Source organism: Galeopterus variegatus, unplaced genomic scaffold, assembly GCF_000696425.1.
Source record: "Galeopterus variegatus unplaced genomic scaffold, G_variegatus-3.0.2 Scaffold10822, whole genome shotgun sequence".
Classification (NCBI taxonomy): domain Eukaryota; kingdom Metazoa; phylum Chordata; class Mammalia; order Dermoptera; family Cynocephalidae; genus Galeopterus; species Galeopterus variegatus.
This window is the reverse complement of record NW_007736933.1, coordinates 744-26,954: the sequence shown is the minus strand read 5'-3', so window position 1 is coordinate 26,954 and position 26,211 is coordinate 744. Positions and strand designations below refer to the sequence as shown.

At 41.7% G+C, this 26,211-nt stretch overlaps 1 protein-coding gene across 1 annotated transcript in view; it reads left to right on the top strand.

Annotated features, from left to right (window-relative positions):
* The window catches only part of LOC103610252 (ectopic P granules protein 5 homolog), a gene marked incomplete at its 5' end in the record, with an annotated part of 42,682 nt that extends 19,632 nt beyond the window's left edge, over positions 1–23,050 (top strand). Inside the window, 9 exons of the mRNA XM_008594454.1 lie at positions 1,238–1,413; positions 4,799–4,984; positions 5,530–5,739; positions 6,631–6,775; positions 11,652–11,894; positions 13,152–13,368; positions 13,881–14,096; positions 15,784–15,898; positions 18,434–23,050. Coding sequence (XP_008592676.1) covers positions 1,238–1,413; positions 4,799–4,984; positions 5,530–5,739; positions 6,631–6,775; positions 11,652–11,894; positions 13,152–13,368; positions 13,881–14,096; positions 15,784–15,898; positions 18,434–18,616 — 1,691 coding nt within the window. The remainder of the gene's footprint in view (positions 1–1,237; positions 1,414–4,798; positions 4,985–5,529; positions 5,740–6,630; positions 6,776–11,651; positions 11,895–13,151; positions 13,369–13,880; positions 14,097–15,783; positions 15,899–18,433) is intronic.
* Positions 23,051–26,211: the final 3,161 nt, after the last annotated feature.

The following is a 26,211-nucleotide window of genomic DNA, read 5'->3' as shown; positions in this document are numbered from 1 at the left end:
GGTGGGAGCGCCGCCACGCTTCCCAAGTGGTGCACTATCCAGTGCGCCACCGGGCCGGCCCCCAGCTCAGTTTTAACTCTTGCTTGGTCCTCTCGTCTGATGACAATGAGACAGCTCGACCTATTAGGATATATAAGGCACTGCCTAGTTCTGTATGCGGCTGTTCCCGCTTTGAGAGGGCAGCCCACCCGCTTGCTCCTGAAGCCCTCCAATATACATTCTGGCTGAGTTTCTGTCTCTCAGTGTAATTCCTTGCAACTCCGGGCCATCCCTTTCAGACCTGAAAAGTGAAATGAGTTTATCTGATGTCACAAAGCTTATTTGTGTCTTGTCCTCCTGGATGTCTTCTATGAACTTATCTATCTTTATCTAGATGAACTATCTTTTATCAATAATAAAACATGCTATCCATATAACCACTGTCTTAAAGTTGTTAAAAAACATGCATTAATGTTTCATGGTATAGAATAAAAGAAGGGTTGGGGAATTGAGGGCACAGGAATGTTAGAAATGATAATTTTCTGGTACCATGTGTTGATGCTCATTGGCCATTTTTCAGAAGATCAGTGTTGAGAAACACTCAGGTTTCTGTTCTCGTTGAGTGTTGCTCTCTTTTCCCTGTATTGTATTCTTTTGTGTAGAACCAGAAAGTCTGCATTTGTTTTAGACTGAATGCCCCTTATATAGCCATTAGTCATCAAGAGCATTAAAGGAATTGATACTTGTAAGGATAATATGTAGTAATCCAGGTTGCAGAAAAGTGTGAGATTCATTTTAAAATGTCTTACATGAATGAGTTAATAGTCTAGTTTTATTGCACCAAGGGTTAAGTTTTAGTCATTTGAAACATTTCTTTTTGAGAAATATTGGATTCCTCCAAGGTGCCAAATGAATGAAGCACTAATTGTGTGAGACTGAATACATGCCGAAGACAACAGACTGTAGAAGTGCATTTGAGTTAAAAAGCCATATATTTAGAAGTTTTGAAGAAAAACTGATTACCCCTAATATCTCCCACACACCATTTGCTCCAAATAAGTACCATTTTTTATTATCAATCTGCCAGTGGTCTATCCCCCATCAGCCCCCTCAACACAAAAATCTTTGAAATTGGGTAAATGTTGAGAACCTTAGATTTTGGACTTTTAGTTCAAGTTTGTGTTTTGTATTAGTTTTTTTTTTTTTTTTTTTTTAATGATAAACCAAAGGTCTTCAGCTGTATTTTCTTGAATTTCAGATAAGCTGTTGCCAGGTGATGGAGGAGCCCTTCGGTTACACCTGATGCATTATTGTGAAGCATGTACAGCACCTAAAATGCCAGAGTTCATTCTGTACGCTTTTCACAGTGCATACCAGAAACTCCAGTGGAAGGACCTCCACCCCGACCAGATGCTCATGGAGGCCTTCTTCAAAGTAAGCCCTCTACTCTCCAGGTCACAGCCTGGGCAGCTCTGGCTTCTAGCAGCAGCCTGTTCACTGCGGTTGGGCACGTGGCAGTGTGTGTCACAGCGGACTGTGCCCACATTCTGTGTTGCCTAAATAGTGCTATGGGAAGCAGTGTCCCATGGGAAGCATTTCATTGTGTCAATAGATGATTGGGAAACGTCTTTAGGACCATTTTTAAAACCCAGAGAAAGATTTTATCTGTAGTATGTTAGTCATCCCACAGGCTTTCGCAATGATGTTGTGTGAGTACATAGTTTAATGACTTTGTCACTCTCAGTCTTGGTGTGTCCCGACCCGCAGGATATTCAACGCAGACCCTGGAGGGGGGAGTGGGAATTGGATGGGACAAGAGACGCGAGAAATGGAGACAAGACAGTATTCTGATCAAGTCTCGTTTATTATCCAGAAGGTCACAGCTTATATAGCCAGCAGGAGGGAATCAGCAGATAAGGAAGTGAGCAGCAGATGGTTTACTGAGAAAACCGCAGGGCGGGTTGTTCTGGAAAATCGAAAATTCCCGTTATCTATGGCAAGTTGCAAAGTTACCTACATCCATAGTGCACAGGAGGGGGAGGGACGGAAGATAACAGCAAACAAGGCTCTGAGGCCTCGAGGCAATAGCTGGGCGGACTCTTTGGCTCCGGACAGGCAGGCAGGCAGCTGGGCTCTATGGCTCCGGACATTGGTGGGTGTTCGTGTGTATGCATGTTTTTGTGGGATAGTGTCATTAGAACTTCTTGTTGTTAAATGTTCTATCAAAGCAAAATGCAAATTGGTGCTTAAGCCATTAGTTTCATTTGTAGTTTCACAAGTAAATAATGAGATTATAGATGATAAAATGCATTGTAACAACTGATGATGCATCATAATCAGATGAAGACCTGAAATCACCTGAAGAAAGTGCCAATAAGTGCGAGTCTTTGCAGTAGAAGGAATAGTTACAGAGAGCAAGCTCTGTAGAGTAACTTATGTGTCAGTCAGGCATTTGGAGCTGTTTTTGTTGTTCTTATTTTCTATTTTAAAAAAACTCTTTATGGGCCAGCCCTGTGTCTCACTTGGGAGAGTGCGGTGCTGGTAGTGCCGAGGCCATGGGTTCGGATCCTATATAGGGATGGCCGGTGCACTCTCTGGTTGAATGTGGTGCAGACAACACCGTGCCGAGGGTTGCAATCCCCTTACCAGTCAAAAAAATAAAAGTAAAAAAATAAACCCTTTATAATCTTAGGTTTTTACGATAGTTTCAGTTCATTTGTTCATAGTCATCAATTCATTTGTGTTTACTCTTAATTTTTATCATTTATGATTTATTACTGAGACACTTATTATTGAGACACTTTAAGTGCTTTAACTGATACATGTCTGCAGTTATTTATGACTGTAAAGCTACACAACTATGCCAGTTGTTGAGTAAGGAAGATCATAACTAAAGATACTAAGTTTCCATTTATATTGTCAGGGCCAGGGCTCAGCTCCTTCAAACCCATTGTACATGCTAGATCCCCAGACCCCTGATATGCCAGGCTGGGTCCCCAGACCCCTCACACGTAGGTCCATGCTAGGTAATTGGGAAAGATCCCAGGAGCCTTTGGCAGACAACATGAGCTCAGTTCGCAGCAGCAGCAGCAGTAGCAGTAGCTAACAGCAGCCTCCAGCAGCAGCGGTGGCAGCCTCTTGGAGGGTCCCGGGGGACACTGGCAGCAACAGCCTCCAGCAGCAGTAGTGGCCCCTCCGGGGGCATCCGAGGGTGGGGGGCACTGTGGGTCGGTGCCACTCATCCTTTATACTTAAGTCCATAACCCAGGATACCTGGGTGCACCTGTGCAATTACATTAGACAATAACCAAGGAACACCTGGGTGCATGTGCATATTTACATCAAATGCTCGGCAGGATTCTCAACATCTGAGGGGCCCCTAACCATTTTCCTTTACTTTCCCAACAATGACAATTGGTAAATGTACTTGAGTCTTTCGGTGCTATTAACAAAACCCCTCCCAGTGCTGCTCTCATCAGCCTTTCCTCTGTAGTTGATCTCTAAGGAAAGCCAAGGGCAGTTCTTTTAGAATACCAGGTTTAGGAATGATTTTACAGTTAGATTTAGAATATGCGGCAGACACTAAGTAGATATTTATTACCATTATGAACACATGAGAGAAAGTTGGTTTAAACAGCTGTAAGATAGAATCTTAACTAAGTAAGAGGGATACCTTAACTGTAAGACAGATTAAATAGTAGAATGGTCTGTTAAGGGATGCTGTAGACTCTGTCTCTAGGGGTTTTATTCCAATGGTAGATGGCCCTGACGTGCCCAGGAGCTAGGAATATTTTAATTATTTGCATCTTGTTGGCATAATAAAATGGGTTTTTTTGCAGGGTTGAGGGCGAGGGTAGAGAACAGATTGTAAAGGAGGATGAAGAATCGTTTTCTGAAAGGAAGGGAATCAGTAGTTAGCATAGTATAATAACTATGATGGGAAGAAGGGATTCATCACCAAATTCCATTCATAATGATTTTATAAATGGAGTAGTGCTTTTAATCTTCATTTTTAAAGGAAAAAGTTGTGATTAGCCACGTTTTATTTTAAATAATTTAGAAATATTGAAATAGGCATATAAAAGATAACTTTGAAGTTGATTATGTACTTTATAGTACTTTTGCTCCCTTCCATCTCTAATATATTTTAAATAGAATTTAAGCATTATACAGTCATCAAAAATTATAAAGACTAATGATGTGGAGACGTTTTTATATTATAACATTGCATTAAAAGGCAGTACAAATATTATATATACTAGTGTAGAAGGTCTCAAAGTGTGGTCCTGGGGACAGCAGTATCAGCATCACCTGGGAACTTGTCAGAAACATACATTCCTGTTCCCAGCCCATACCTGGGAAATTCAAAATTCTAGGGGTGGGCCCAGCAATCTGTGTTTAATAGATCCTCCAGATGGTTCTGATGCCTACTCAAGTAGATCTCAACTTTTGTCCTGACTTGGCACACCTCAGGATCCCAATGTGTTCCCTGCAGCTCCAGGGACTTACTGTGGCAGGGGTTTTTCACTTTGGTTGGGTTAGGGAAGGTCATTCCTTTCCTGTTAAGATTATTGAATTGGATAATGAAATCTGAACAAACAGACAGGCTCAAAATTGCACACATACACTGAACATGGAAAGAAAGATATTATAAATATTATAATTATAAATCTCTGGGGGGTGGCATTATGTGTGATATTTATAATGTGGGGAAGTACTGGTTTTTAAGATATAATTTATGAAACATTGATTTATACATATTTTTGAGGTACATAGACAGCATAAAGCAAAACACTGATTTTAATTTATTTCATTTTAGGTGGAACGAGGAAGTCCCAAGAGCTGTTTCTTATTTTTGGGGTCTGTACTCTGTGAAGTCAATTGGGTTAGTGTGCTGTCTGATGCCTGGAATCCCAGTCCCCACCCAGAAACCCAGAGTATGATTGTCTGCCTCCTTTTCATGATGATTTTATTGGCAAAGGAGGTCCAACTAGTAGATCAAACAGTAAGTTTGGGGAGCTTGTGATAAAGACTTGGCAAGGGTCCTTAGGTCCTCACTTTCTACTAGGTTGTAGTTTTTCAGTTGTTTCTCTAACGCCTCTATCAGTGTGAATAGATGTTTGGCATGTGAGATATACCTTCAGTTAGATGCTTGATTTTCTTGGATAACTCATTATCTAATTCAAAATTATGAAAAGGACCATAATGAGTTAGAATATATTAATCAGTTTTGTTTTACATCTCATTAATTCCTTAGCTTAATGTCCTATATCCTTTGTGAAGTCAGTTTTGGTATGTACCACCAGAGCACAGAGTTCCTTTGAAAATTGTGCTCTAACTATTGGTAAATCTTAACATTAATGTGTTTTTGCCAAGACTTTGGTCATTGCTTTCACTGGTACTCCTACCTTGAATAGATACTTACTTGACAACAGTTCTGTGCTTATTATTATAGGCTATCTTAGTGGTTATTCTACAGACTAGTTAGAGACACATATTTCTAGGATAATGGGAGCTCTGGAACTAAAGGGATATGTGTTTCTTTTTTAGGATTCACCTTTACTTAGTCTCCTTGGGCAGACAAGCTCACTTTCATGGCATCTTGTGGATATTGTGTCATACCAGAGTGTGCTAGGTTATTTCAGCAGTCATTACCCACCGTCCATCATCCTGGCAAAGGAATCTTCTGCTGAATTAATTGTGAAGCTCCTAAAAGTGTCTGCGGGCCTTTGCATTTCTACTGACAGCCAGAAACATCTCGTAAGTTGAGAGCGTAGTTTAAAAGACAGGGAGTGTTCTTTGGGACTGATTAGTAGCATAAGTGCAACTGAGGACAGTCTTGAACCTGGTGACTGCCCAGCAGAGAAAGTTGAAGGCTGTGTATCACTGTATATGCATACTTTGGCCTCTTGGATCTTTTATTCTGATTTCTCTCTTTTGGTCAGCCTTTACTTACTAACAGTGTCACATGTTGGTGAGAGGTCAAAAGGATTGAGGCTGCAGTGCACTGCTGGTTTTGTGATTTCAGTGTCATTGGCAGCAGAATAGCAGGGAGGGTTATGAGTATGAGCTTGAGGTCTGACAAATTCAGATTCCCAACTCATTGCCATTCTGACCCTGGGCAAGTCCCTTAGTTTTTGACTGAATTGCAAATAATACCTTGCCTCAAAGTGTTGTGATGAGGAATGAATTAGATAAATCACATAAAAGTTTTTGGAAAACTTCCTGGCAAAGTAAGGTAGTGTTTAGTTAGTGTTGATATTAATGTAGTAAAAAAAGGAAGAGTGGTATGCTGAAATTTGGGAGAACACGGTTTCCAGTCAGTGTTACCACACATTTGCATATCCCTAGACACAGGCACACCTGTGGGCCACCTGGGATTAGGTCTTCATATAGCTTCTTGATCTGTCCTCTCCACTCTGTTATGCTGGAATTTGGGAGAACACGGTTTCCAGTCAGTGTTACCACACATTTGCATATCCCTAGACACAGGCCCACCTGTGGGCCACCTGGGATTAGGTCTTCATATAGCTTCTTGATCTGTCCTCTCCACTCTGCACAAGCTTTCAGTGCAGTGCCATGCACCCAGGGAAAACTCAGTTAACATTCCTTGTTTGGATTCATTTGAATGATCCTTTTTCTGTTTATCAGGATGCAGTTCCAAAATGCCGAGCTTTCACTCATCAGATGGTTCAGTTCCTCAGCACCCTGGAACAAAACGGAAAAATCACCTTAGCAGTCCTGGAACAGGAGATGTCTAAGCTCTTAGATGATATCATTGTCTTTAACCCACCTGGTAAGTGACCAGTGGGAAGTCACATATTCATTCAGTCAGTGAATTCCTTGTAACGCCTTGTGAGATCAGGAAGATGATCAGGACATGGTCATTCCTGTTTCCAGGGGAGCAGTGGTCAGAGATGTGTAGACACCAGGGACACTCAGCATTGGGGGAGGCATGAATGTTAAGAGCCTGAGGAGTGGTTGACACTGGCAGCTGCTGGTGTGAGGTGAACTGGACTGAAGATTAAGCTGGACAACTGTATTTAATTATCAGGAGATAACAGGAGACCTTCTAAGTAGTGATCATAGGGGTTTTGGCACCTAACTGGGAAAGCACTTCAGAATCACTTGTAGACTTGTAAGGAAACTTTATATGAAGAACTTCTTCTCCTAGCAGTTTGGTGAACTAAACATCTTGACTGCCTGTCCTGCTGAAAACAACTAAAAATGCTGGATAAATTGTTTTTAAGAAACCAAAAATTAAACTTATACCAATGAAGTGGCAAAAAGGTAAGGACATCTGTGAGGCTAGAAACTAAGTGAAAGGAGGAACCCATAAAGGTGGATGGAGGACTGAGGCTGGCTTTCACCCTGAAGGCTTTTGCTGACCCTTCTTAGAGTATTAGGGAAAGCGATAAAGCCCAGGGCCTGCCTGAGATGGGATCCGAAAAGGAGATCCCATGCATAATCCACAGGATGACATCTTTACTGTAGAAAATGAGCTAGAAATAAACCTGCTCTTGTGAGAGGAAAGCAAAGACAGTTTTCTGTTTTGGCCTTGGTGTTGGAACAGATGTCTTTGTGGCAGGGAAGACGATATCTATTTTGAAAATTGGTAAGTACAAACTGACCCTCATCTGGTTTTGAAGCAAGAATTCATACAACCTAGATTTTCCAAAACAAACAAACACAATCTCAATCTAAGAATTTAGCTAATGTAGTTCTTTTTTTAAAAAATTTATTTTCATTTGTTATGAATATTCATGTAGTATAAAGCAAATTGTCACCACTTGTACTTAATGTAGTTTTGGGTTGGCAATGCCAGCAGACATCTGGCAGAAAGCAACCATAGATCTTCTTTGGAGAAACTCATCTTCAACTCAGGCCTCAAAGTTCCAAGGAATTCATGGTAAAAAAAAATAAATAAATAAATAAATAAATCACAAAACATAAGGAAAAAAGGCACCACAAGCAAAAGTCTATACAGAACACTAGTCAACAGAGTCAGGACCAGTGCTCAAGTTAAAAGACAAAGATTGTCAGATTAGAGTATTTATTTATTTTGGCAGCTGGTGGGTACAGTGATCAAACCCTGGACCTTGTTGTTATCAGCACCATGCTCTAACTGAGCAACCTGACCAGCTCTAGACTAGATTAATAATCAACAACATCTAGCTTTCAGCTTTTTATAAGAAGTATATCTAAAGCAAAGGGATACAGTAAGCTTTCCATAAGATGGTCATATGAGACAAATATTAAAATAGGGAGTTGGCCTAGATGTATTAATATTAAATAAATAGGACTGTAAGGCAGAAAGCATTATAACAGCCAGATAATTTCTAGTGTGTTTTCCTGCCCTGAAGTTGCACGACAAAAAATAAACAAAAAAGAAGCATTAATAGAGATCAGCATTAGTAGAAATAAAGAATCATTGGAAATTGATAAAAGGCTTAATTCACCAAGAAGATATAATAATTCTAAACTAATTTGTACCTAATAAAACTGTAGAAGTTTAAATGCAGGAAGTGAAAATTGGCAGAACTAGGAAGAGAAATATCAAATTCACTCACAATGGGAGATTTTAGCATGTGTCACAGTAATTGACAGATCAAGTAGAAAATCAGTAAGGCTATAGGAAATTCAAATAGCATAGCTCCATATAATGGATACATAGAGAATGCTATGCCCTGTAAATGGAAAATGCAATGCCCTGTAAATGCAAAATGCAAAATCTATCACACGTGGAACATTTAAGAAACTTGACCCCTTAATAGGTTTAAGGCGAGTCTCAACCCAGTCAACCTCAAAGGACTGATATCAAACCGACTACATATTCTTTTTTTTTTTTTGTCTTTTTGTCTTTTTCCGTGTCCGGCAACGGATCGCAACCCTCAGTGTTGCCCCCGTACCGGACCAGGGACCGGCAACGGGACTGCAACCCTCGGTGCTGCCCCCGTGCCTCGCTCAGCCAGTGAGCGGGAACCGGTCCGTATGTGGGATCCGAACCCTCGGGCGGGAGCGCCGCCACGCTTCCCAAGCGGCGCACTATCCAGTGCACCACCGGGCCGGCCCCCCGACTACATATTCTAATCACAATGTAATGAGCTTAGAAATCAGTAACAAAATATAGCTAGGGGAGAAAAAAGCTATATAGTTTGTCAGAAATTATGACACAAACTTTTAAGTAACTAATAACCAAAGAAATAATCATAATAGAAACTAAAAATATTTAGAACTGAATAATAAATATAGTTCATCAAAACTTGTGGGATGCAGCTAAAGTGGGACTTTCTTTCATTGTCTTATATGTTTATGTTAGAATTTTTGAAAAAGTAAAAGTTAATAAAGTAAGCATCCAGCATAAGAAATTATTTAAAAAAAAAAAAACCCCAGTCAAATAAAACCAAAAACTGTAGAAGAAAGGAAATAATAAAGAGAAGATAAATAGGAAGAGACTAAGAATGAGGAACAATGAAACTGGCATACGTGTGGGTAAATCTAAATAAAATCTGACTGTATGAGTACAAAACAATAATAATAGTAATGTGTTACTGAGTTATGGCAAAAGAGGCGAAGGTGAAAGGAGTTAGAATGTTCCAAAGCCCTTGCATTGTCTGGGAGCCAATCAACATTAGACTTTGAAATCAAGAATGCATGTTGTAATTTGTAGGAAAACCACTATCAGAATGTTAAGAGAGTGTTTAACTTCCAAACTAAAAGGGAAAAAGTAGAATAATAAGAAATAATCCAAAAGGAGAAAATAAAAGAGAGAAAAAGGAATGTAGAAAATAGGAGAGACAAATAGGATGCATATAGTAAGGTAGTAAATTTAGACCCAACTGCATCAGCAGTTCATTAAATGTGAATGACTAAAATTGTCATGCTGGATAAAATGAGGAAGAAGAAGACAACCCAGTAGAAAAAAATAGGCAAGACCCTTGAATTGACATTCTATAAAAGAAAAATATCCAAATGACCAGCAAACATATGAAAAGGTGCTAAACCTTGTTAATAATTATACCTATTTCGTATAGGTATTGTAAGTACTGAATGAGATAATAGAGCTAAAATTTTAGCACCAGCCTGGTAAGTCAGTAACACTCAATGAATGTTAGAGAAGAAAGAAAAATCATCAAGCAGTGCTGGAGAGACTGTTCTAGAATTGGTCATATGTGTTTGGGCCATGAAGGTTGAGTAATTGCTGATCAGAGAAAGGGGAAAAAAATCTTAATCAGACGAGTGATAGGATCAGCTCTGGTTTTTAGGAAAACATTTGTTGGCCATGTTGATGATGAACAGGAAGAGGAGAGGCTGGATTCTGTTAGGAGGCTCATTGTAGTAATTTGTTCCTATGAGTCATAAAAAAGATAAATTAAAATTAAAATTGCTGTTCAGTTGAAATTCAGAGATAGGGTCTTTATTACCAAGAATATTTATACCCACAGAAATACATGAAAAAATATATATTCATACACACATATACTGTTAATCTCTCAGTTTCTGCCTGATAATAAGTAGGTCTACAGTGACATTAAGTGAGGGTTTATTTAGCGCTGGACAAGTAGGTGAATTTGTTTTGATAGATGTGATGAGTAAGATCTCCCAACTTCTTATGGTTCCCATTGATATAAATACTTAATCCTTGTGGTGAGAAAGCCACAGTTCTGTTCCATAAAAAAAATTTATGCAAGTCATAGTCCTCAAAACAAATGGTATAAACCAGAATCTATATAATAATGATCCATGATATTAATTTTCCTGTTCTCATCACTTTTGTTAAAATGAATTTTCATGAAAGTCCATTTATTGCTTCCTATCATGCCTTTTAAATTGTTATGATGGGGTCACTCCTGTACTTCCCCCTGCCCCCCTCACCCCCTTTTAACTCAAGGAGAGCTAAAACAATAGTTGGCAAAAATTATGCCTGTTAGCTATCAGTGAAATATATTTTCTGTCTTTGAATGTGAAGAAGGAATCTCCCTCAGCAACCTTCTCCTACTCATTTGCAATTCTCTTATAAAATGAACTTGCTCTTTTTCTTGCATTCTACTCTTTCACCTCCACTTTTTTTTTGAAAGACCCATTTATATTACCAGTCTGTATACTTAAAGAACAAAGAAACAAACGAGCTGGTGTTAGGAACCTTTAAAAAGGTTTTTCCTTACTTTTATATTTAGTTTTAAGTAATAACTTTTATTCTGTGTAAATTACCCTAGAATATCAGCAGCATTGGCAGTGGTAGTGGAGAGGGTGGGGAATACTGTTGCTAAATTTTACCAAGTTTACCAAGTGACTGCCAGTATCTATGTATTTGGTTTTACAAGAGCAAAGGTTGGAAAATAAGGACTAATTAGGTGTGTTCTGGTAAATTAGTTACTCTTTCACAGCAGCTTGATGTATGTCTATTTATTAAGATACTGATCTGCCACACTGCTGTACCCAGGGAAATCATAGTAGCTTCTACTTTTGCTCTTACAAAATACTTATGTGCCACATCCCATCCGTAAAAGCTAAACACCGTGCAGGGCTTTCCTATTGGTCCCTTGCGATCAGCCACTAGAATTGTAAAATCTGCCAGAGAGCAGCTAAGATTGAAGCACTGTTGTTCTCTTGATCACATTCCTATCACCATTCCAGCAGCCTTTCTCTAGTGTGCCTGTGTTCCCCTGCAGACACGGACAGCCAGATGCGCCACATGGCCCTCAGCAGCCTCTTTATGGAAGTCCTAATGATGATGAACAATGCGACTGTTCCAACGGCAGAATTCCTTCGGGGCAGTATCCGGACATGGATTGGCCAAAAAGTGCATGGGCTGGTGGTGCTGCCCCTTTTAACAGCAGCCTGCCAGAGCCTGGCTTCTGTCCGCCACATGGCTGAGACCGCAGAAGCCTGCATCACTGCCTATTTCAAAGAAAGTAAGAGAGGATGTCATCTTATGCTCTCATTATATTGGTATTTTCCAGGAAAGATTAAAGCTTTGTCATCAGGAGGTATCTTTCCAGACCCTTCCTAGTGAGGAAACTGTACCATTCTAATTTCTGCTCTGTAAATGTTATTGATATTTCAGAATATATTTTGTCTTTTTCATAAAGATCTGCAGTTAGCATAAGAACCTATGATATGTCTGTTGGTACAATCAAGTTTCAAGGAAGAAAATCTCTAATTCATTTTACATTGCTTTTTGAGCACCAGACCAACCCTTTTGTGATTAAGTCACCAGCCAAGTCAGAGTCCTCAAGACAAATGGTATAAACCAGAATCTATATAATAATGCTCCATGATGTTAATTTTCCCTGTTTTCATCACTTTTGTTAAAACAAATTTTCATAAAAGTACATTTATTGCTTTCCGCCACACCTTTTAAACTATTATGATGGGGTCACTTCCATGAACCCCCTGACCCCCCCATTTAATCTTCCTTATTTCCTGCCTCTAAACTTTCAGATTCTGTAAACAACCTGGTCTGATTAAGAATTGGTCAGAATAGCACTTCTCAACTTTGATATCCAGGTAGACATTATACTGCAGACAGTGGGAGAGAAAGAAGGATATTAAAGTGAAGATCCAGGAAGTGCACATAACCTGTCATCTGTCCTGTCCTGACAACCCATGAACAGTCCATGTCCACCCATGAGGTGCTGTGCATGTCACTGTGTCACCCCACCCTCACTCTTCCCAAAGAGTTAAGAACTATTAAGATAACACTCCTGTTCCATATTTGCTTGTTATTAAAATCAAAAGTTTGCCATTGAGTTATGAGTCAAACTGAGCTTTGATAAGCAAAAATAATTATGACACACAGTGATAACAATTTCCCTTGGAAAAGCATAAGTATTCATACATACTTTAAAATGGTATTAGATAAAACTCTTAGATGACTGAGATAGGCAGTATCTACATGTGATTTTAATGATCATAATAGTGTTGAGAAAGGTGATTTATAAATACACTGCTCCAAATTCTGATTTCTTGCCCCTAGGCTGGAGAGAGGCATCTAGCTTGAGGGCTCTCCAGTCTAAGCCCCAAGGTACATTTCACTTTTGCGGCCTCTAGGGCTAATGTGAGAAATGTTGTTTTGACATACAGCTTAAAGTGAAACAATTCATTAGAGTAGTTAAATAATTTGATTCTTTCTTATATATTGATGTCTCCTCTTGGTGTTTTTTTTTTAGGCTCTCTCAATCAAAATTTAGGATGGGGCCCCATTCTGGTGTCCCTTCAAGTTCCTGAGCTCACCATAGAAGAATTTCTGCAGGAGTGCCTAGCCCTTGGCAGTTACTTGACTCTTTATGTCTACCTGCTTCAGTGCTTAAATAGTGAGCAAACGCTGAGGAACGAAATGAAAGTGCTGCTCATCTTAAGCAAGTGGTTGGAACAGGTGTATCCAAGGTATCGTCCTTCTGGCCATTGTATCAAACTTGTTGCATTTGGTTAGATTGGAACTTAAGGCTTAAGTAAGCATGTATTTAAGTACACAGAACCAAGTGGTGCATAAAAACAAACAAGGTTATGAGGTACAGTGACACTTATTTTGGAAAGATTCTTACTTTGATGGGCCAATTTTCTGAGCAGGTTTTTTATTTCCTAAAGTAAGCATTTTGAAGCACCAAGCTTCAGCTTCCTTGTCAGTTAAGTAGAGATGAAAATCTCTACCTCATAGGGTTCTTATGAGGATTAATTGTAAGAACATAAAGCCCATACCCAGTGCCTTATATATAGTAAGTGTTCAATAAATGGTAGCTGTTACAATCCCATTACTTTATTGACATTATCACGTATTAGCCTAAGCTTTTCAAGTGTGAAATGTCTCCTATACTTAAAACTCGAATGTGGACTTTCAGTTAAATGGGAGTGGGAAGAATCCACTTCTAATTTTATGTTTTTCCGGTGCCTCCCTCCAGCTCCGTGCAGGAAGAAGCAAAGCTGTTTTTGTGGTGGCACCAAGTCCTGCAGCTGTCCCTGATTCAGGTGGAGCAGAATGACTCGATCCTTACAGAATCCATCATTCGAATTCTGCTCATGCTTCAGAGCAGGCAGAGCCTCGTGGCTGAGGAGAGGGTCAGCTCTGGGATTCTGGGGGCAATCGGGTTGGGCCGGAAGTCGCCCTTGTCTAACAGGTGAAGAAGCCCCTACCACTGCTATTCTAAATAGGTCTCAGATATTTGCACCTACTTAGAGGTTGTGATACTTGAGTCGTTTTTCAACTTAGGGACTAGGTTTCTTGAAAAGATTGAGGAAAAAAAATCAGAGCCTGATCACATTTCTGTATTGTAAAAAGCATGTTTGTTTTTCCTCACTTTAAAACAACTTTATGTTCAAACAGTATTTTTTTTAGTCGTATCTCTTGTGTTTTCACTTTGTAACCTGACTACACTACTGATTTCTTTTTGGTTTTTAGCCAGTGATGATGTGTGAGATTAGATTAAAATACCCCAGTTAGCTGCTTCATTGCAGGCACTTGATCATCATGCTGTGAGTTCAGGGAAATCTAGAACCTGTGAGAGACTCAGTCTAGTGGAGATGGGTTGAAGTCAGTTGGTAAGAAGCATAATTAAGAAACGAGTCTAGGTTTTTGTTGCTAAAAATCCCAAGGCGTGAAAGGATTGTTATTAGCCTCCCATTTTATCTTGTAATACTTATTTATATCATTGTTTTCTTTTCAAGCCCATGTCAGTGTTGAAAAGGGATCTCATACCATTCTGATGTGAGCATTCTTGTGGAATAGCCCTTCATGTTGTTGCAGCTTTGGGAACCACTCATTCCAAACCAGTTAACATCATGCTTCTTTGTTCATGGTAGAATTTAGCAGGACTGTGTGATTTTGTTTCACTTAAATTTGGCTTATGTGTCTTTTGTCAAATCAGGTGCTTTTATTCTTTTCTTTTTAATTGTGGTAAAATACACATAACTTAAAATTTACCATGGTAACCATTTTAATATGTACAATTCAGTGACATTTAGTTCATTCACAATATTGTTACAGCCATCACAACTATCTAGTTCCAGACTCTTTTCATCACCTCGAAGGGAAATCCTGTACTCATTAAGCAGTCACCTCCATTCCTTTCTCCTCCTGGTCTCTGGCAACCACTAATTGACTTTATGACTTTATGTATTAATCTTATTTTGGACATTTCATATAAATGGAATCATATAACCTGCAACCTCTTGGGTTTGACTTCTTTTACTTAGCATAAAATTTTCGAGGTTCATCTATGTTGTAGCATGTATCAGTATATCATTCCTTTTTGTGGCTGGGTTCCGTTGTACAGATATACTACATTTTGTTTATCCATTCATCAACCAATGGACATTTGGATTGTTTCAACCTTTTGGCTATGGTGGATAATGCTGCTACGAACATTCACATACAGGTTTTTGTTAGAACATCTATTTTCACTTTTGGGTATATACCCAGGAGCGGAATTTCTGGGTCATATGGTAACTCCATGTTTCACTTACTGAGAAACTGCCAAATTGTTTTCCATAGCACCTGCACGTTTACATTCACACCTGCACATTTACATTCCCACCAGCAGTGTACGAGGGTGCCAGTTATTCCACATCTTTGCCAACACCATCATTCTTGAACCTGAATTATGCATCCATTGTCTGGTTGGTAATTAAAGGGAAAATTAAAGCTCCTTCTACATCATATTTAAGATTTTCCTGAAGAGGCTAACAACACAGTAGATCTCTGTTTATCTTGTTTGTTTTTTTGTTTAAATAGAAAATATGGTGTTTATTTTTAAATGCTTCCTTTAACAGTCTTTTACTTCTTCTGACTTCCCTCTAACGCCTAAGGTTCCGAGTGGTCGCCCGAGGCATGGCCGCCTTCCTTTCAGTTCAGGTTCCTACAGAAGATCAGATCCGTTTGAAGCCTGGTTCTGAATTACATTTGACCCCAAAAACTCAGCAGGTCAGTAAAAACAGATTTACTGGGTTAGAAGTTTTCCAACACAGCTTCCCCAGAAGGTGGAGAGGTGGCAACTGTAGCCTGTACTCACCATGATATGATCCTCTCTGGTAGCACAGTGTTCTCTTTTGTGTGCTCTATTTATTGGAAAATGGGTACCACATGTGCCCACCTCAGATTTTAAGCCTATTTTTATAGGCACTTGCCTGGATCACTGTTATTATCGTTGTAGAAGAAGTAAGGCCATGGGCAAGCCAGTCTAGGATTGAACTTGGTTTTGATGAGTGTGAATATGCACCGAGTTGCCACAGGCTGGGGCCAAGGGCTAGTGCAGAAGATGCGGCCATAGTTGAGATGAATGGAAATTAGCTGAGTTGTAACTTGGAACCAACGAAGTAGTTCCTGTTTTGTGAGTCTGAAGGCTGACCACTGTTGGCTGATGCTGGAATAACACAAACAAAATGTGAGAAATAACTGTTCTAAAAACCTGGAAGGCCATGTGGCAGTGGTCCCATTCCTATAACTCTGTTTCTCACCTATAAGGCCAGCCAGGTACTGAGGTTCACAATATGAAGTGATGGCTAGCATTCTTGACTGATTACTACATGCCAGGCACTGTGCTAAGTTTTAACTCACTTCACGTTAATGAATTAAATTTTTAGTTCATTTAATCCTCATAATAATAGTTCCTATGCTACAGGGTTGTTATTATCCTGGTTTCATGGATGAGGAAACAGAGACAGAGAGAGACTAAGTAATTTGTCCCAAATCACACAGCTAGTAACTTGGGGGCTGGGAGCCCGCAAATTGGCCAGTGTGGCTCCAGGCTTCCCCACCTGCCACTCCACGGGAGTGTCTCTGTCAAGTGGTAAGAACTTAGACCCCACAGCTCCTCTTCTCATGCAGCTTTGTAATGTCTAAGCCAGCCACGTGCCATGTGAGGTCTTGGTTATTAAGAGCAAGGATCAGATGGTTTGATTGGCAGGTTCTTCACAGGGATCTCAGTTTATAAAATACCTGATACTTGTCACTCACTGACTAGACAACTGCTGTTTGAATCCCTGTTGTCTTACAGGAAACATCTTGGGTGGGCAGATGAGTCTTCCAAGGGCAGGTTGTGAAGTCCGTGAGATGCATTGCAGGAAATACTGGAGAGGTGTTCAATGCGTTTAGCTGTGGTCACAGCTCACCCATGCCCTGCCTCTCTTTGCCTGTACTTCTTTAGACTTACAGTGATGACTCCCTGTATGTCTTATGCAAACTTGTCATCAGAATTTTCAGACTTGAAAAATGTCATCTTTTTATAAAATGATTAGTCTTAGGCAAACTGTCAAAGTGGGCCATTTGGGGGACTAAATTTAAACAAAAGAAAGGGAGGGGAGAGAGACAGAGGGACACCATGGTTCATGGGAGTACTGTCTCCATTGATTCATGTTCTTAGATTAAATTCTGTTCACAGAGCTCTTAATTTGGTACCAAAATCCCTTAAGTTATTTATTTTTAACTCTAAGACTTATATCTATAGCATGCCTGGTAATTTATTTCTAGGCTTCCAGTTCATTTACCATCCTCAAAAAACTACTTCTTCCTTGTTTTCGGAACTAAGCAAATTCCATCTTTTAATATATATTCTCCATTGCATTGGTTCCCATAAATGGAAAGGGAGGGTGTGGTGGGTCTGCCCCAGTGGGGAGGGGAATGTGTTCAGAATCCTTGGAGTAGATGAGCTCGTGCAGTTGGTAACAAAATCCCTACCCCCAAGAACTACTGTTCTGATTTTTTTTTCCCCTCCATATACAGTCTCTTCTCCTTCTTTTCTCCTACTATGAAGGGAGGAAAAATTAAAATTATGGAATCAAATAATACTTTTATTTATTCCTCAGAAGAGGGGTATGGGAACGTTTTCTTCCATCGATTCTGTGCCATTTGTCAGATGGAATCAGAAGGAACTTGGTCTGTGCTTTATGCTTGTTGACCTTGTTGTTTACACTCAGCAGCACGTAGCAACTGGTTTCTTCAGAATTCCATTTAGTTAGACACTTTAATATGACATTATTTTGTAACATAAGAACAAACCCAATAGCAAGTCAAACAGGTGTCATGGAAATGCAGCTGGTGCCTGTGATTTCCAGTTGGACTTTAGGAAGAGAGGGAGCAGATGATTGGTGGAGAGGACCCCACAGGTGGGACAGGGGAGAAGAAGACCAAGGCAGGCTCAGAAATGGGCACGGCAGATCAGGAGTCCAGCAGTAAGACCAGCCTCCACAGCAGTGACTCTTGGCAAGGAAGGATTGGGAAATAGCTGGAGTCAAGAAGAGGAAAGACTGGATGTAATGTGGAAGGCTACAGAGAAGCTGGGTTGCTGGACTCCTTTGGGTTGTGGTTCATCAGTGCCTGCTTCCAGACTCCTACTTCTAGTTCTGTGTGCTTGCTTCCCTTGAGGCTCACCGTTGGACCAGATAATAATGTTAGATGTGCTGTGTTAATCAAGGTATGTGCATCTATGGAGTTAACCTTCTCTTTTTCCGTGTCTTTTAGGCTCTGAACACTCTTGAATCCATGACATCAAATAAGCAGTATGTTGAATACCAGGATCAGATATTGCAAGCTGCCCAATTTATAAAACATCCTGGCCATTGCCTCCAAGATGGGAAAAGCTTCCTGGCTCTTCTCATTAACTCTCTCTACCCAGAAGTGCATTATTTGGACAACATACGATAGTCCCGCTGAGGCTCTTGGAACCCCGGTGCCGTTTATGTTTACATGTAACTTTGCTGTTGCATGAGGAACTATACTTGATTTTGCTGCAGAGCTCAGTTCAGCCACGGAGTAGGCAATTGACTGAGATGCAAGTCAGGAGGCATTTGATAATTCTGTGTGTGTGTGTGTGTGTGTGTGTGTTTCTTAGCTCTTAAAACTTCTGTGTGTGTGTGTGCGTGTGTGTTTCTTAGCTCTTAAAACTTCCTTTTTAGCTTTTATGTTCTATCCTCAAGAGAAACTTGCTAAGTTCCAGTTGGGTACAGAGCCACCCACAGTTGCTGAATGTCCTGTCACAGGACCTCCAGATGGGGTACTTTGTATGTCTCAACTTTTGCCTCCCCTGTTTTAGTTAAATGTCAAGACTCCTGTGCCAGGTCTGACTGTTTTAAGAGTCACGGAGAACCCTTGCTTTCACCCCTGTTTGTGTTCCTCCAAGTAAAAATGTCAACTTGAAAAATTTCGACATTTGTCAAATGCGGGGAAATAAGATCAGCTTAAAAGTATTATGTTATTTTTCTCAGAAGGGAGATTAAAAATGCGGAATGAAGTGAGTCATGTGATCCTGACTCTAGTGCACAGCAGAGATTGTGACGAGTCCATCTCCATCCAGCATGAGTCCTCATAAAGGAGCTACCTGTCTGAATCGGTGGCACGCTGGCAGTCTGTGATGAGCATGCTGTGCACAGATGTATTTTGTTTGGTTCACGTTGCGGGGAGTGCAGTCAGGGCTGACTCTGCAGTCACCAGAATCCCTACAGACCCTCGGGTTCTACCCCCAGCCATCCCTCACATCACTTACTCTGCCCCTTCGACATTTCGGTTTGCAACTCTTCATAGACACCGAGTTTGGTCTCTGAAGGCCCCACCGTAGAGAGAGATGACAGCCTAAAGATTTGGTTCTCTATTCTCTGCTTGTTTCTTCACTCCATATTTAAAATTGAATGAAGCTAGCGGACCTGCCGAAACACTTGTCCACGGAAACTGGGTCAGGTCAGGAGAATTACAGAAATTTGGCTTTTTCTCAGTGGCCACATGCCTTCTGTTGTTGCTAACAGTTCATTCATTACCAAAGCCTGTCTGTGACATTGCCTTGTTCTGTTTTCATCTTCTTGCTCATGTTATTTCCCCCAGGAATTAGCAATTTGACTTCTGTCATCATATTTATAATTCTGTTGGCTCAAAATGGGTTTTGTCTACCTTACATAATGTGTCTTTGTCTGAAGGTTGTCTGTAGTCCAAGAGTATTTACCTAAAAATGTCTAAACAGCCACTAAGAGCCTTTAGTAGAGGGAAAGAGATACCATTACCAGAGTGATAACTGCTTCTCAAACATCCTTTTGGAGTGCTTCCAACATTGGGAAGTTTGTAGGAGAGCTTTATTTTGAACTTTTTTAGTTGGACAGAAGAGTTCTGCCTCACTGAACTGCTTTGGAGCTCTGATAAAGAACATCCGTGTTCAGTGTGAGTTTTGCAGGCCACAAAGTGTCCATCTCAGAGGGACGTGTCTCAGAATGCCTTGTATTTGCTTCTCTCCACTTTCAAAATCAGTCATCTTCTCATCTTGTGTATAAGAAAATTTTAGAAGCTGTGGACAGTTTAATTGACTGATTTGGCAGCACTGACTTTATGACAGGAAATATTTTGTGTGCTGTTTTCTTTGAGGAGGATGTAATTATCGATATCCTAGAATGTGAAATTTTTGAGTGACAGTATGTACATTTTAAAGAAAATTATGATTTGTTAATTTTAGAAGTTTATAATATTTATAATTTATTTAGTCTGTAAAAATTATGAAAAATAAAATCAATCTTTGGTTATCATTGATAAGAATCTGAATTACAGGGCTATCCCGCAGTCTTGTATTCAGTTAAAATTGATGTAGACATTTATGCCTGATGTCATCTCATTTATTTGACACTGTAACCTGATTACCAGAGACGGTCAGGAAAAGTGCTTCCTCTTTAACTCCTTCAGGCTTAACATTAAAGGTTTACTCATCTCCTAGGTTCCTGCAAGAAGCTAAAGCTTTAAAGATACTGAGATAGTTGAGATCATGACAACACTGCTGTGGCCCCCTGGGAGAGAAGGGTAGCAGATGGACAAACCTGCCCTTGACTTGTAGGAGTAACAAGCCTTTGCTTGAAAAAACTGTTGGCCTCCAGAAAGCGCGGGGCTGCAGTTTCAGAGAAAGGGATGGGTGCTGCATGTCGATATTGGGATCCAGCAAGGCCAAGGCCTGCCTTGTGGGCCGAGCAGTGTGGAAGGTGAACTGCTGCACACTCTGGCCCATCCTGCACAGTGGTATCTGGCTCTGATAAGGCTGTCCAGCAGCTTCCTGGGAGCAGGAGGAGGCAGCGTTCTGGTCTCAATGGAAAGTGCCTTTTTGCTTCTCCATTCATCACTTCCCACCCTACAATGCACAGATGGGTCACAGAAGCAGACTTGGTTCCCCATCTCCCCGCTCCACCGCCTAACTAGAACAAGTGAAGGTCAGAAAGCTGGAAGGCACAGGATGTTAAATGGTAGAGGTCCTGCTGGATATGTCTGCACAGTGTAGCAGTAGCCGGTGGAGCCAGGACTCGCCCGTACCTGGTCTCCAAGCTGCTACACACTCCTGACCTCAGCTCCAAAGCATGACTCGCTTCTTAGTTTCATGAGCATTTGGTTGGCTTGGCCACCTCTACCTTCCTGGGGTTGTGCCTGGTCTCTCAGTTCTTTGAGGTTGGGGGAAGGCTAGTCCAGAAAACGGAAACCCACAGACCAGCCTAACTACCTTCATTCAAGTGACAGCCCAAATCAGTGTGTCCATGTTGTACAAGTCAATAGTGTTTACGCTCTTCTTCCTTTTGAATAATACAGTCTTTCATTGGGTTTCTATTCCTAAAATCATTCTGGAACAGGCAGCAAATGTCCTAGAATCATGGACTTTTAAAGCCAGAAGGGGCATTAAAAGTCATCTAGTCCACCTTTCCCTCGGCAGGGATCCTCCAGCCTCTCCTCTGCCCCGTCCAGTGACTGGTAGTTCAGCCCCTGCTGGCAATTCCAGGCTGCCACTGGCGGGCTCTATCTGTAGTTATGCTCACACCGAGCTGAGCTCCTCCTGGCAGCTCTGCCTATTGGTTGTGGTTCTGCCTGCAGCAGTCCAGGCTGGGCTGCTCTCCTACCCCCTCATGACACATCTTCAGATATTCTTAGCTCTCGTCACTTCCTGCCCCCACCGGCTTCCCCACCACTTAGTCCTCTTCAGGCTAAATGCCCCAATGTCTGCAGTTAGTCCTCTTCCACCACATGTCCAACAGGGCTGCACTTTTAATCCATGTTATCCTAAAAGGGATGTGCCCAGGCTGAGCAGGCCAGGACTATGGCGAGATGAGTGAGATGCCTAGGGCACACATTCAAGCAGGCATATGCTTGCAGGTGCCAAGAGAGGGTGCTTGTCACATCCTGTGCCCTTGGTGCCTCACTTGCCTTATGCTGTCCCTGGCTTGGGATGACAGTCACACCAGTGTGGACACTTGGGTGGCACTGGCTTTCAGTAGCTGTGACTTGTGGTTGGCATATTAAACTAGTGGCGATTTCAAATTCCAGACCTCAATTTAATATGTTGCTGCTGAAGACTAGTCTCATGCCGTATCTGCAGGATGGGCCTAACAATAAGGCACTTTGCACTCGATCCTTTACTACTGTCTGCTCTTCATTTTGGGCCAACTTACATCTTATTTTGAGGTAGTAGCTGATTGTTTTTCTGGTCAGTTAACTTTGTCTTATTAAGCAAAATGGAGAATACGATGTTGGGAAATAAGCACGTGTCGCTTTTTAAAAAAGTGTTCCCTTCTGTGCTCTTCCATTTGCATGCTGGGGACAGTTACCGCCTTACAGCCAGGCACTAGTGCTGACTTTGTTCTAGTCCGTGAGCATACTCTGGGTTCTAGGCTGCCTCAGGCCTCATGTGTCCTGCAGCAGCTGTGTTTGAAATTTCTTTCACTCTGGATGGGTTCCTGCTTCCTGATGACAATAACTTGAAAATTAAACTACTAATCCTATTTTGAGATAATGAAATCACGAAGAAGTGTTATTTTTATTGTACTTATTGTACTTATTTTTTAATGTACAGATATCTTTCATTGAGCATTGAGAGTTAGAATTTATTCTTTCAAATGGTTTAAAATGACTTATGTGGAGACAAACACTTTTTAAGTGTGTTCAATTCTTCCTTCCTACATGTCTAGTGTGCACTTTAAAAACCACAACTTTATTTTGGTCATTAAATGTGCAATATTCAGCATTTTATGTACTTGTGTAAAGTATGAGTTTTTATATAATGGTGAGAAATAGGAAAAAATGAGAATGGGTTAAGTAAAATTCTGCAAATAAACTAGGTTCAAATTTAATTTACAACATGGCAGGTCTGTCTTGTTGCTTTTGGCAAGTTGGTTGGTCTTTTCATACATAAACCACACTAAGAAAAGTTTTAAATTAGAAAGCTTGTAATGGGTAGAATATTCTGTTTCATTATAATGGGTGAGGCCTCTAATTTCAAAGAGAATTTATAACTTGGGCATTTAAGAATTGGCATAGACAGGAGGCCACCTGGTAATCCCAGAGAAGTCAAGAGAGCCTCCCTCAGGTCTGTCATGTCACCTCAACTTTGGTAGGAAGAGAACCATAAAATTGCACAGAGGCTCCCAGCCTGAGTTGTGATGGGGTGGGGGCTGGGGGTGCCTCTGGGAGGGGAGAGCTATCTGGAGGCCAGTGTAACCTGAGCTTGGTCAAGTTCTGTTGGAGAAATCCACCTTCAGCATTGGGAAGCCAGGCAGTTCCTCTTTAGTGTTAATTTCATTAACATTTGTAAGACACCTTGAATGTGCCAAGGTGTGGTAGGAGGGCTGCACATTCAATTTGGGTTTAACATCAGTTTGGGATTCCCCAGGGACAGGACCTTTTAAGTGTGGGGTGTGCCTCCCCATCCTTGTCTGGGTGTGGCTTCTTTTTCCAGATAGAGCCATGAGACTGAAGGGTGGGAAAGTGGCACATTGTCCCACCTCCTTTTAGAGTAGGAATCAAGTTCATCATCTCCAGACCAGTAGGCATTTTTGTAGGGACACTCCCCTAAAGAAACACCACTTGGAGGTGGTCCGTGCTGCCATGAGGCAACTCAGAAAAGGTCTTCATCTAATGATGAAGGAGCTCAGATCTTCCAAAAATTGCTTTTCTTCTGAAGACAGACCTCTTTCCTCCTGGTCTTCGTTTGCCTAAACCTTCTTAGGAAAGAGACCCACCTTCCTGGTCATAGTAAACCAAAATGGACTCTGGCCTGGACACCATGTTTTAATATACCCTTAAATTTGTAGCTTAGGCCAGATTTCCCTTGCAATCTCCCAGCCTTCCCTGTTTGACTTTCCTTCTGCTGCTTCCTCAATATTTCTTAAGGGCCCTCATTCTACTACCTCCACTTTCCCTTCCTCTGTGTCCTTAGTTTCCCTTACCCCACCCCCTCCCTCCTCCTCAACCTTCAGGTCACAGCTGCTTCTGGTGAAAGTGTGGGGCCAATGTCTCCACGAGGACTCTCCTGGGAAATCTTCAGCTCTGGGGGCCCTTTGAGATCACAAGCAGACAGGACTTGGGATAGGCTGTGGAGGACAAGGTCTGGGGTCCTAAACCCTGGAACTTACTACTGCTTAAACATCATGCTGTGTCCAAAACAAAGGGTCTTTGCTCAGACTGTCCCTTCTGCTCAGAATGCCCTTATTTTGCCTCCCAACCTCCATTCTCTGCCATGGCTTCCCCCGTTTGCACGGCCAATGTTGCAGCATCTCCATGTGTCCTCCCCTCCTCCAGGAAGCCTTCCCAAAACAGGGTCACTTACCCATTTTATGTGCTCCCACAGAGCCCCTAGCTACTTCTTCTGGCCAGTGAACTATGAGCACAAGTGGAAGGCCCTCCAGAGCTTTTTTTTACCTCCAACCCAGAAATCCACAACATTAGAGATGGTGGATCCCTGGGAGCTGGGTCCCAAGTAACAACAATAAGCAAAGACCACCTTGCTGATCTGTGATGGGCATGTAGCTTTGATTTGGGGCTTGTTATCATAGCACAGCCTAGCCCACCCTGACTGACACACATGCCTTATTCATGTTTGTATACCTGAACAGCTTGCCCAATTCCTAGCATAAAGCAGACACATAAGGAATAATTCATATCACATTTTTTCTTGGCTGTGCCACTGGCCTGAAAGACCAAGCAGATGTTCCAACACACATTACTCCTATGTCCTTAACTTCTTCCTTGGTGACAGGACTCTCCAGGAAGGTGTCCAGGAGTATCCCTGTACAAGGAGGTACAATTGCCAACTCCTCTGACCTCTTAACAGCTCAGACAGGCTTCTGATTGGATCCCAAGTCAACCATGAGCTGCCATCACAAACGTGCCCTGGAGAAGGCTCTGGCAAGGAGAGAAGCCTTTTAACGTACTGTCCTGCTTAGTAACTTGAGAAGATCTCTCAACCTTTGGGCCATCTCCCCAGAAAAGCATCATAGCCTCTTTAGTTCCCTATCCTGTATCCCCTTATCTCTTGCCAGCCCACCAGGGTCCCAGGCACCCCTTCTCTCCCAGGAGCTAATATGATCAACACATTCACACTGAAGTATAAATTGGGAAGGCAGCATCCCCAAAGTCAGCCTGCCTAGACTTGGGCAAATGGGCTGAAATTGCCAGTGCTTTTGGACTTTGCACATCCTGGGAAGATGTAGGTCATGCAAAGTGGTCACAGCTGTCGCTGCTTTACCCTTGAGGACCCTGCAGCCCAGTCTTCCCCTCAGGTCTCCCAGTTTTCAGTCCTTTAGGCAGTGGTTTGTAGATTCTTTGAGATGATGGGTGTTTGGTTTCCTTTTCTCAGGAGTCCCAGCTCAAGGCAGTGTGGAGCAGCCAATGTGCTGAGAAGTGAGCAGAGGGGTGGAACAGTCACAGTGGAGACCCAGGAGGCAGGACTCCAGGCCTCTCTGCATTGCTGAGTTTCCAGGATTTGATGTTCCTCTGATCGCAGGTCTGCACACCCCCAGCCCCAGGCTTGCTCTCTATAACCTGTTCTCCGCAAGGTTGATATGGGTGCCACACTTATCCAAGGACTCTGTACATCCAAAGGTCACACATCTTGCAGATGTCTTTGTATTTTCCAAAGCCCCTTCCCATCTGTTGTTTTCTGAGATCTTCATAGTCCTACCAGCCAGGAGAGAAGAATGTTATTGTCCATATTCAACAGTGGGTGAACTGAGACCCAGAGATGTGAAGAAAGTGTCCCAGTCCATACAGCAAGTTGGTGTCAGAGTAGAATGGAAGCTGGGCCTCCAGACCCTCTGACCAGTTTCTTGTCTGCTTGACTATGGTGTTCTAGATAAGGAAGGGTGAGGGGAATTTTCAGAAGTTTCTGGCTGAGGCTCACATGTGCATACCTACATGTACATGCACCTTCTTTCAAACTGCGGCCCCACTGGCATAAGTATCATGGGGCCCCGAGACAGATGTCCATGTAGGAGACCAGCTGAACCTCTGTGAGCAAG